Below are 13062 nucleotides of genomic sequence, written 5' to 3' on the forward strand. Positions count from 1 at the left end.
GTCATTTTGGACATTTTGATGCATCAAAACATGGTTTTTGAGCTGTTTTTGAGGGGTTAGAGGGTTTTAGTTCGTGTTAAACCCTCTGTCCAGCGAAATTAACATGAATGCAGCGAACAATTTATGAAGGCAGCGAAATTAGTTTTTTGAATACAGCGAATATAGCGTTGAATATAGCGAACATAGCAAAATCGTTGAGAAACTCATCGCAGGATCATTAATTTCGACGATCATCATTCGAGCGAAATTACTGATCATTAGCGAAATAGTGTCCAGTGACCTTTGAGCGAAATTATCGAAGGCGACTTCGAGAACTGTGATACTGAACCACAGCGTTCTTATCACGGTAATCGGCGAATTTAACCCAACTAACGTCTGTGTTGTGTTTGTCAGCGGAATTAGCTTGTTCGCTCGTGTAGGACTACCTAGAGTGCCAGCGAAGGTTGAAGATCTGTCAGCGTAATTGATCAAGCTTCTTCGGTCATCGGCGAAATTAACTTTGTCACTGGTCTTCTGTGACTTGTCAGCGAAATTAGCTTCTGATCAGCCCTTTTTTGTCAAAATCAAGCAAAGATGTCGTTGAATCAACTAAGTCTAATTGCTTAAACGGAACTTGAGACTGGAACCACTACTCGGCCACCAAAGTTGAAAGGAGCTGAAGACTTTAGCACTTGGAAGACTCGCATTCAATCGTTCTTCGAGTACACGGACTACAATCTGTGGCTCTCTGTCACCGCTGGACCACACATTCCAACGGTTGTTCGAGGAGATGCGGTAGTTGCCAACAATGATGCAACTACGTTTACTGATGAAGACAAGGCTCTAATCCAACGTGATCGTCGTGCTCATGCTGCCTTAACCATGGCACTATCAACCAACGATTGCAACATGTTTGGAGAACACCGAACTACAAATGCACTCTGGAATGCATTGATTGAGTACTATGAAGGAAATGAAGAGTTGATCGAAAGCAAGAGAGATATGATGCAGAAACAATATGACATGTTCTGTGGAGTTCGTGGAGAAAGTCTTTCTGATCACATCAGTCGTTTTCTGAATATGATGACCAAAATGAAGAAGGCGGGAAATCCTGTCACAAATCATGCTGCAATAAAGAAGCTGCTAGATTCACTTCCCAAGGAATGGAGCCTACAATGCATGATGATCAAGAAGGATTTCCTCAACAATCCAAATCCTGTCACTCTGTCCGATCTGATCAATATCCTAAGAGCCTTTGAAATGGATGTCAACAAAAGAGAAATGAACACTGCTGGCTACCCACTAAAGTCAACTCAAACCACTGCTGGTTTGAAAAATGTGGCATTTCTTGCTTCAGGGGGCATCACTCCATAAGCTTCTGACTTAATCTATGCAAACGCTTCCGCAAGCGCATCGAAAGCTCCACAACTTGTTGAGAAGACTATCACTGTTGACACTCAAGCGTTGAAAGTGTCCACTGAAAATGTGGCACTTTTCAACACATTTCTGAGCAGCTATGAAGCCCTGATGTCTGGAGAACTAAAGAAGGAGATGTTCACTGCTGAAGACATGTATCAGGTTGATCCAGATGACATGGAGGAAATGGATCTGAAATGGCAAATGGCCATGATCACCTTGAGGCTAAAGAAATTTCAAAACAAAACAGGGAAGCGTTTGGGTCTTGGAAAAGCTGGCTTTGACAAATCTAAACTTAGGTGCTACAACTGCAAGAATCTAGGACATTTCAAGCGTGATTGTCCTCTGTTGAAAGAAGGAAACAGTGAAACCACTCCTGCTGTAAAGCAAATCACAGTTGAAGAGAATAAGAACAACGCGTCTCCTAGCACGCCAAAAGCTTTAGTCGTCGAAGACTATGATTGGAGTGAGGAAATTACGGAAGCAAAGGAGCAAGTCAACAAAGCTCTGATGGCCAAGATTTTAGGTGAATCCTCATCAAGGCAGTTTGAAAAGCAGACAGCTGGAATTCCAAAAGGAGACAATACTGCTAACAAAGGTTTGAAAAGCATTCTGACTTCAGTGGAGCCTGAAAATGAAAAGAAGTGTGGAGAAGCAGAGAAGCATGGTTCGAAAGAGGCATCTGATCGAAAGAAGGGTAAGGAAAAGGTCCCAGCAGCTGCCATGAAAGCAGATTCATCAAAAGAGAAAGCTGACAAGGACTTTGTAAACAGTATTCCACTTAGTTTTAAAGAAAAATTATGCACTCCTGCATGCGTTGATGTCGTGGCACATTACAAATCGTTGAATCTAGAATATGAGAGACAAAAAGACAAAGCTTTAAAATTTAACAACGAGCTTAAACAGAATGAGGCTGCATATCAGAGAAAGTTGAATTCAACTTTAGCTGAAATGCAAACTCTAAAAGAATTTGTGTTTTGAAAAGATTTTATCATAAACGATCTCACAGAAAGATTAGAAAAAGCTTTGAACGAAAAGAACAAATTACAAATTATAATAGACAAGTGGAATGTCAGTCAAAAGGCCTTTACTGACATTAAAAACTGCCAATGACCAACGTTTGTGAAAGACGGGATTGGGTATAAGGATAGGCACGGAAATGAAAGAAAACTGTTCTTTCCACCACATAGCAAAAATTATGTGCCTATGCCGACTCCTCATCCCGAAAACGATCTCATCAATGAAAAGGCCTCCGTTGAACAAAATGAGTTTTATGAAAATGAGACAACCGCTAACTGTTCTAAAAGTAATAATTTAAGTAGGATGGATGACTGTAATGGCCGAGTGCCTAAATTAAATCTTCGGATGACTGTAAGGGCCATGTGCCTACATTTGAGACCCGTGATCGTGAACATTGTGTGTCTGAATGTTATGATTTAAATTATGCGTTTTGTGATGATAAATTTGCTTGTGAATCCCCTGTATTTGTGCCAGAATTGAAAAAGAATAGTTTCGGAAAATTCCTCACAGAGGAAATTCCCGAATTTATTCCCTCTAGAACAGGTGTCACAGATTCAGAAAAGAGTGCCACTGAAGATCATGGCAATGAAGACTCAAGCATCACTGCCTCAGAAAAAGGAGCAAGGATCAGAAAGTTCAAGTGAAGATCAAACAGCAAGTGATGAAAGTCTAGAATTCCCTAGTGATGAAACCCAGCAATCCTCAAGTGAAGATCAACCCACCAGTGATGAAAGCTTCGAATGTTCAAGATCTGAAACCATTGACGACCAAGACTCAGAAAGTTCGAACAAAGATCAAAGCTGCAATGAGTCAAGTTACGAAGCAAGTGAAGAGCAAAGCTCAAGTGAGGACAACATGTCTGAAAGTTCATTCATTTCAGACAATGATGAAGAATACTCAGAAGATGAAAGCAGAGTGGACAAGAAAATGAAGAAAGCTTAAAGCTCAAGACTCTCATCACATACATCATCTTCTAACACCAAAAGACCCAGACATAAAAGATGCTTTCGCTGTGGTCACTTAGGACATACAGCGAAACATTATATAACCAAGAAGTTTTCTAAACCAGAACATGATTTTCTTACAAACGTCACATATCAATTAAATTATCTTAAGAAGTCTGTTAAAAATCTGGTTGAGTCAACTGCCTATTTTTGGAAACAAAAAGAGGTCAACGTGGGTCAAAACCACGATAGATTCCAAATGAAGCAAATATGGGTTCCTAAATCAAGCTAATTTGTATATATTTTTTTGTATATCAGAATAAACTCCAGAAATGGCTTCGTATGCTCATGGAATACATCTGGCATGTGGACAGCGGATGTTCAAGACAAATGACTGGATTGAAGGAACTTCTGAAGAACTTTCGCTTCATCGATGGTGATTTCGTATCTTTCGCTGGAGACGAGAAAGGAGGAAAGATTGTTGGAGTAGGAGATGTGGTGTCTGAAGCCCTCACGTTGGAGAATGTCAACTATGTTCCGGAGCTGTGCTACAATCTCATGAGTGTCTCACAAGTCTGTGATAAAGGAATATCGGTGCTTTACAATGACATGGAATGCTTGTTTCTCAAACCCGGTTATGTTGTTCCTACTGAAATGATCATGCTTACTGCTCCAAGACAAAACAACACATACCTGCTCAATATGAAGAATCCCAAGACAAACGACAATCTAACCTGCTTGATCTCTAAGGCTTTAGAATCGGAGTCAATGCTTTGGCACAGGCGATTGGGGCATGTTAATTTTAAAAATATGAATAAACTCTGTAAGTTAAACTTAGTGAGAGGTCTTCCGATTAAAGAATTCCCATTTTCTGAAAAATGTATAGCATGCGCCCAGGGAAAGCAACACAAGAAATCGCACAAGTCCAAAGCAGTGAATACGATCAGTGCGCTTCTTCAATTGATACATATGGATCTTTTTGGTCCAATTAGTATTAAAAGTCTTGCTAAAAGTTCGTACTGTTTGGTGATCACAGATGATTTCTCTCGGTTTTCATGGGTCTATTTTCTTGAAACAAAAAGCGAGACAGCTGAAGTTCTCAAATCATTCATCCCGCTGATTGAAAACGTGACCAAACTGAAAGTGAAGTCGATCAGAAGTGACAATGGGTCCGAGTTCAAAAATCAGACTTTCATATCCTTCTGCGCAGAAAAGGGAATTCATCTCCAATACAGTGTAGCCAGAACTCCCCAACAAAATGGAGTTGCTGAACGCAAGAATAGATCGTTGATCGAAGCTGCACGAACCATGCTGGTGGACTCAAAGCTTCCAATCATCTTCTGGGCAGAAGCAGTAAATACAGCATGCTACGTTCTAAACAGGGTACTCATTGTAAAACCACATGGAAAGACAGCATATGAACTTCTCTTCAAAAGAAAGCCGCTCATTGACTTCTTCAGACCATTTGGCTGTTCGTGCACCCTTCTAAACACTCAAGATAATCTCATCAAATTTGAAGCAGTGGGTGATATCTGCTACTTCATGGGGTATTCATCCAGACAGAAGGCCTATCGTGTTTACAACAAAAGAACGAAGATGGTGATTGAATCTTACTATGTTGACTTTCAAGAAGGAAACTACACCAACACCGGAAGTACTCCTGATTGGTTCTATGATGTGGGTGTGATCTTTAACACCTTTGAAATTCCGGAAGCAGTTCCAGAAACAGAACCTGTTGAAGACACTCAAGTTGAACCACTGTTTGACTCATCAGACATTGGTTTAACCCCGTTTACCACCCGTCTATCTCCATCATCTGCTGACCCTATTCTGGCTGTGAATGAAGCAACTGGTGACACTTCGCCTGAGAACACCCAAGAAAACGGTGCTTCTTCTTCACAGGCGAATGTGGATGAGCCCACTCAAGAAGATGATCCACCAGTGATTTATGTAGACGAACACTTCACCAACCTTCCGCAGCAGATTGAATCTCTAACAAATGCCGGATACAAGACAAATCGAAATCATCCTCTTGAAAACGTCATCGGCGCAGTCGAAGAAGGAGTACGTACACGCGGGCAATCATTAAGCATCAACAAAGGCCTCTTCGCAGCTTTTCTTTCGCAATCCGTTCCACGAGACATTGAAGATGCTATTCAAGACTCCAGTTGGGTCTAGGCCATGCAGGAAGAGCTATCTCAATACATAAAGCTCAAAGTTTGGGAACTAGTAGATTTACCGGAAGGAAAGTTTCCAATTGGTACTAAATGGGTCTTTCGTAACAAGATGGATAATCGTGGAGTGGTAATCAAGAACAAGGCCAGATTGGTGGTACAAGGTTTTCGTCAGGAAGAAGGGATTGACTACGAAGAAGTATTTGCTCCAGTTACACGACTGGAAGCAATCAGAATATTCCTGGCATATGCATCATATAGAAATTTCAAAGTTTTCCAAATGGATGTTAAGAGTGCTTTTCTTTATGGGAAAGTAAAGGAAGAAGTTTATGTATGTCAGCCTCCAGGGTTCGACGATCCTCATTTTCCAGGTCGCTATTTCAAGTTGGACAAAGCACTCTATGGTCTTCACCAAGCTCCACGCGCTTGGTACGATGTTGTCAACATACTTGTTAGAGTGTGGATACACCAGAGGAAAGATCGACATGACTCTCTTCACCAAAAAGATCGGGGAGGATGTAACGCTGGTTCAAATCTACGTCGACGATATTATCTTTGGGTCAACTAACGAGGCGTTGTGCAGAGAATTCGAGACCATCATGAAGGCAAAATTCGAAATGAGCATGATGGGAGAGCTGAATTTCTTCTTAGGCCTAGAAGTTAAGCAAAAGGAGGATGGGATTCTCATTCATCAGGCGAAGTACATTCGGGACATTCTCACGAAGTACAACATGAACGACTGTAAAGTTGCAAGCACCCCGTTCGCCTCTCAGACAAAACTCACTCTAGATCCTCAAGGAAAACTAGCAAACAAATCCTTTTATCGCTCGATGATCGGTTCTCTGATGTATTTGATGGCTAGCAGGCCGGACATTATGTGGGCAGTCTGTCTTTGTGCTCGATTTCAGACAAATCCCAAGGAATCCCATGAAACTGCTGTAAAGCGCATCTTCCGCTATCTCAAAGGAACTCAGAAACTAGGTCTTTGGTATCCTAAAGATAGTAATTTTGATCTTATTGCATATTCTGACAGTGATCATGCAGGTTGTAAAGTGGATCGCAGGTGTGTATCAGGAGGCGGTCAATTCTTGGGAAATCGTCTGATTTCATGGCAAAGCAAGAAGCAAACAACGGTGTCCACCTCAACCGCTCAGGCAGAATACACCACGGCCTACAGCTGATGTTCACAAGTTCTCTGGATACAAAATCAGTTGTTGGATTATGGAATCAACATCATGAAGACTCCTATATTCATTGATAATGAAGCATGTCTAGGAATTGTGAAGAATCCCATACACCACTCAAGAACAAAGCACATCAAAATTCGAATTCACGCGATTCGAGATGCCTACGAGAAGGGATATATTCAAGTGGTGCCAGTGGATACAACACAGCAGCGGGCCGACATTTTTACGAAAGCCTTCGATAAAACCCGATTCAACCAGTTGGTAACCTGGTTGGAAATGGTTAATTTCCTTGACTGGAAATGAATCTTGTGATCAAATTTGTCCGATAAAAAAAAAACGTTTGTTGAAGAGTAAAACAAGTACCGGAAAATGTCGCCCACCAAAAAGATTCTCATTAAAATTTTATTTTCGGGCAAATGGACTCACGAAAATAAAGATTTTAGGTGGGATATATTCAGAAAATCCAAAAACGATTGCTTATGTCTGACTCCTGCTAGAGGAAGTGATAGAAAATTGCTAACACTTTGTCATTTCTTGCAAAACAGAAAACAAAAAGAAATCGGGGTACCAAGCAACGACATGTGGGTAGATTCAACAACACCGACGAGTAAACTGCTGGTAGGGAGCAAAACATAATGTCTACACAAGAATTCTGGCTTTTCTCAGGCATTACGCACCTCAGTGGGTAACACGTTGCGGCATATGGCTTAATGGTCTTAAATCTTGCGTTGACAGATTGCCAAAGTCTGAGATTTCGTGTCTTTATATTGGTATTTCATTCGGAGGATATCATAGTTGTTCTTCTGCTGCATCCAGATACATGCTGACCTAGACGCTATGATATTCTTTTAATAATAAGTGCCTTATAAAAAAAGGCCAAGCCCTTTCTAATAAGCGCCATCTTTGGCCAAAACCTTTCTCGTAATAAACGCCAATTTTTGGCCAAATACCTTGGACAGATTAGTTTGGTAACTCTGTTGTACGGTAGTACTGACCTGTTCACCGAACTATCTGTCTTAGCCCTCGATAGTTCTTGGGATCTCTGTTGTACGAAAGTACAGACCTGATCTCTGCTCTATCGTTGAAGAGAATGAAACCAATATACTAATCAGTTATGAGGAATCTTTGTGCATACCTTGATCGCGGGGGTATATCCTGATGTGGGACTCACGGGGGGGCGTAATGATTCTATTCTCAATAGCTTGTGTGGGGGCCATCGAAGACTTGTCAATATTACCAAAAACATGATAAAAGCGCTCTCCGAAGGCATGTTGAAAGAAGGATGCATGAATTTAAGCGGACAAACATACTGGCAGTTTTTCTTGTGCCCTGGTTAGTAAATAATAATAATAATAATATATAAAGAATTTGGCAAGTGTCGGCAATATGATCTTCTGCAGGTAAGTTCGGCAAGCGTCAAATAGTTCAAGAAAATTTGCATCAAATGGATCCTCCCAGAGTTGGAAATTTGAAGTTCGGAGTCAAAATGGCCCAAATCTGGTTAAGTTTGTGAATATTACGAAATAAATAATTTTTTTAAACAAAATTGGGCACGTTTTACGAGAAAGTTTGAAATTTACGGGAAAATATCTCTGGAGGCAGCGAATTTAAGATACCAGCGAAATAGCTATTTCGCTGGCTATCTAATTATCCGTATATAAATAACCTCCAAACCGTTATTATCCAAGTTTTTCAAAAGTCATTCATCTTCATCACTTGAAACCGAAAGTTCTCCTTTATATTCCAAAAATTTCGCTCACAAGATTCGTTTCTAAACAAGACCATCAGGTAATATCTAGCTTATCATCACTCAATCAATGCTTTCATCCCTAGATCTGATCAGTTTAACGACTCATGATTCAAACATTGTGTGTGGTTCGATGTTGGTTAATCTTATGCGTTTGGTTTCAAGTTATGAATCTGTCATTGATCTTGTTAGATGTACCTAGTATTAAACCGAGTGAAACCAACATAAATTTGCCTGCACACATTCTGTTTTCTTTATAAACTCATGCCTGATCGTTTGGATGCTAACTGTTAGGGCTTTTCAAGGGTTTAATAAGAAATTTTTGAGGCCAGCGAAGATAATATGAACATAACAATGATAGCGAATTTAATTGAGGAAGTTCAAAAGTATCGAACGCGAGTTCTAGCAACCAGCAAAACAATCTATTTCGCTCGTGGAGCGATCTAGTATGTTGCCTTCACTGGTAAACCGTTCTCGGAAACGAAACCATGTCGTCGCTAAGTTCGCTAGCGAACTTAACCCGGTACAGTTGCACTAAATCCGGAATTGATGCCGACAAAATTGACCGGATCACTAGCGAACTCAGCGATGACACGAGTATAGTCAGTGAGCGACAACAGCGATGATAGCTATAGTAAATGACTGATCAGTCAGCGAACTCAGCGAAGACAAGTAACTAAACCGTCAGCGATCTTAGCGTAGTAAGCAGCCTGGTCAGTCAGCGTTATTAGCATCGATGATGGATCATTGTTGCCGATGAAATCTCGTGATCTCGATCACTGACACCAGCGGAGACAACCATTGATCAATAGCGAAATTAAGCATAAATTTTTTAATTCTTTTAATTCTTTTAACCAAACATTTAATATAATCTCTTTAATTTTTGTAAATACTGTTTTGTGCATAGTTTCTCGTGTAAATATCTATTCTAACTTGCCTCGTTTTACGTGACATATGCAGTATGGTGAAGAACCTCGAGTGGGATAAAACGTTGAAACATAATCAAAGCATCAATCTGGATGAGGTGCCACAAGATTTTGAAGATGTAGCTAGATGGGTTCGATCTAGCAGAATCGGTTATGCTATGGAAGCAGATGTTAAAGTTACAGAATCCACATACAAGAATTTTGGGAGAATGCAAAACCTGAGACTATCAATAACAAAAGAGGGATAGCGTCAACGGTTCGAAACAAAAGAATAGAGGTAACGGAAGATAGGATCCGCAAGGTTCTGAAGCTACAAGAAGATGATCAACATCTGATCAGCCTAAGCAAAGATGATATTCTGGATGGTTTTCGAGGAATGGGTTACGCAGGGGATTTCAGTCAGAAGAAAGAAATAAAGAGAGGAGGCCTCACAAGAGACTGGAGGTTCATTGTTCATGTCATTGCTATGAGTTTGGCACACCGAAAGGGCGGCTATGATGGACTGAACTTGGAATGGTCGGCAGCCATGCTGAATCTATGCTTAAACCAGAAATTTAATTTCACTGGTTTAATTTTCAACTATATGCTTGACATTGTACGAGGACCAACTTGGGTGATGTATCCAAGATTCGTTCAGTTGCTGATCAATGACCAGTACAAAGATGCACCAAACGATGGAAACCTCTACAAATTTCACGTCCCTACAAGCCGTCAATTCACTGAAATAAAGACTAATGAATGGGTGTTGTTGCACGATTGGATGTACCGAGCTAAGAGATTGCCAATAGTAAAGGAAGCATATAGAAAGTACAAGGAAGCTGTTCGAGAAAAACAACAACGAGCTGCTCAAGCTCAGGCTGAGGCAGCTGCAAAAGAAGAGCGCTCTAAAGGAAAAAGGAAAGAAAAGCAGGCGGCTGAAGTCGAACCACCGAAAAAGAAAAGGGCACCGGAAAGCACTGAAAGATTTATGGGTGCAAGCATAAGGGCGGCCGAGTCAGAAGAACACCGCCAGCATATCAGAGATACGAAAGAAATTCACGCCTTGCAAGAAAAGGAGAAGAGAGAAAAGAAGTTAAAGCGAAAAGAGATATCAGCCTCAGAAAGACCAGAGACTGTGACCGAGGAAGTTCAATCGTTGAATGATTTCGTAGATGCAATGATTGTTAACCCCGATGAAGCCTCAGCAAGCAAGGGCCCCTCCAAAGTGTCTCCTGTGAAGCCAACGAGGGTTTCAAAGCCTCCAGTACCTCCACAAAGGGTTCGTCCCTTTCAAGAACTCTACGACAAACTGATCAAAGATACCGGTCCCTTAGTTGCCAAAGAAATCTGTCTGCTGAAGAATCAAGTAAACGACACGAACTTTCTGAGGGAAAAGATCAAGGATCAGCGGAAGAAAAACAAAGAAATGAATGCCTACATGGCTAAGCAATGCAAGTTCATCAGATTCCAGCAAGCGGGGTTGGAGAAAATGTACAGAATGATGAGAAACATGTGTGAGCAAATGAAAGTGAAGCCCATGTTCTCCTTTGAAGAAATTTTCGACTTTGAGGCATTCATGGAAGAAGAAACTGCTCGAAAGGAAAAGGAGGCTGAGGCTAAGAAAAAGCGTTTGGAATCGGTCGAAAGGGTAACTGAGGGAAATGAAAGTGATGAAGAGGAAGTGGATCGAGATGATATGCCGGCCAAATTTCTCGAATAGGGTCTTGAAGAAGAGATTCTCTATGAACAAGAAAATGGAAAAACCTTCTCTCTTGAGCACCCTGAATGGTTCAAGAAAGAGAGAGAAAGACTCCCAGATTTTTATCAAGTAATAACAGTAGAAAAGAGTGAAGCTACTGACAAGATCATCAGCTGGATGTACGACAATCTTCGAGGAATGTTTATGGTGAAAAGACGTGGTGGAGTAATCCAGTATTTTCAGACCGGCTTTGATCTTTTTACACTTCCCAGGTGGGATCTACGTGAGCTTGGTCGTCTGGACATTCTGAACCCAGAAGAAAGAGGAATCGGAAGAGATTTTGAGCGGATAATCGCTAAAGAAACCAACAAGGGTTTCCCTAATCATGCTCCGCAGCGTCCAAGACGTAGAGTATCAAAAACAACCATTGATCCAGTAACCGGAAAAGGAAAAGTGACGTGGGTGATCAACCCTGCCAAATTTGTCACGAGGATCAAGCTTCCTGAAGAAGTTCCTGTCGCTCTCAATGATTTTAAGAAATGGTTTTACGATAGCAGGACTGGTGAAGCTGTGATAAGATCCAATGAAAATGTGGATATTCGTATTCTGGATCCTATGGATGTTTTTATGTTTGGGCTCTCAGATCTAACAGTGTTGAACACTAGCCGTATAAACGTGGGAGCTGGTAATGCAAATATGGAGGAGGCAGCGTTATTTCAGAGAGCGGTAGAGCGAGCCTGGAAGTTGGAAAGGGAAATGCTGGATATGGTAGACAAAATTGAGAAGAGGAAAGAAACTGAAGAAAAGAAAAAGGAAGCAAGGAAGAAGAAGAAACATGAACGCAAGAAAGAAAGATCTTCTGCTTCAACAACTGAACCCACCACAACATCACCGCCTCCGGCCTCATCCACATATGAGGCCACTATGGAGGATCAACCAATTAGTGAAGCTGCAACAACTCAAGAAACTCAAACTGTACCAATTGAGACAGAGGCACCACCAGAAAAGACAACCAACGAAGAAAAACCCACAGAGCCTGAAGAGCCAGCTACAAAGAATCTGGCAGGAACATCTGAAGAATGAAAAAGACAAGTATGCAACGATCTAGGGGGGATATTGTTAGAACTTTTAAGATCGTTGATACTTGTGCCGGATTAGTTTTAGTCATAGTTTGTAGCTATTTTGAATGTAAAAGGGCTTATTTTGTAATTCTCTAAAAGTAAGGTTCCTGACCTAGTGTAGATAAGATTCCAACAAATTTATAAATTTGCTGGCTAGTCAGGAATACTATAAATAGCCTTCACATTGTAACATTGGTAAGCTTTTGGCTCTTCAATGAATATTGGTGTTGTTACATTCTATTGTTGATCTTGTGCTCAAATCTGATATCCAAGGTGTTCTATTGATCTATCTTGTTGTTTGGATTCAATACAACACTTGTTTTATTCATTAATCCATTAGCTTCACCTTCATCTTTGATCATTCTTAACTTTTCATAGCTCAAACACTTAATCAATAGGTGTTTTGGGTTAAAACAACCAACCACTGTGATCCGGATTCATTTTGGGATCTACATTAGTTCACGCCCGTCCTACCAGGTACGGTGTGAGGTTGCCAAGCCTAATAGCGCTATCAACTAATACCCCGTTACCTCTCAGGTAACTAATTCGGTATATGATGGGACTTAAAGTGATAGGAAAAGAGTGTATTATCAATCATCCCAGTTTTTACACAGAAAAGACTTATTCCTCTTAGGAATACCCGTTTGAATTGTCCCACCCACCGGGACGCATGCTCAAGAGAAGTGAACTCACCTTGGGTTTGCTCGGTAAGACTAGTTAATTGTTTAACAGTTGATCAAGTACGTCCTAACATGGTTTACTGGCAACAACCAGTTTCTTAATCACATCGTACACATCATACCATATAAGTCTCACGTAATGTACGCATATCACCATACATTTGTAACAGTTAATCATACCAAGCAATCA

General features: G+C 40.8%; 1 protein-coding gene across 1 annotated transcript; it reads left to right on the forward strand.

The window, feature by feature from the left end:
- The first annotated feature begins 9769 nt into the window (after positions 1 to 9769).
- On the forward strand, positions 9770 to 11092 carry LOC110876107. The gene has a single exon (XM_022124284.1). The coding sequence runs from the start codon at positions 9770 to 9772 to the stop codon at positions 11090 to 11092; it is 1323 nt and encodes a 440-aa protein (XP_021979976.1).
- Positions 11093 to 13062: the final 1970 nt, after the last annotated feature.

This window comes from Helianthus annuus, chromosome 9 (assembly GCF_002127325.2).
Source record: "Helianthus annuus cultivar XRQ/B chromosome 9, HanXRQr2.0-SUNRISE, whole genome shotgun sequence".
NCBI classification, from domain to species: Eukaryota; Viridiplantae; Streptophyta; class Magnoliopsida; order Asterales; family Asteraceae; genus Helianthus; species Helianthus annuus.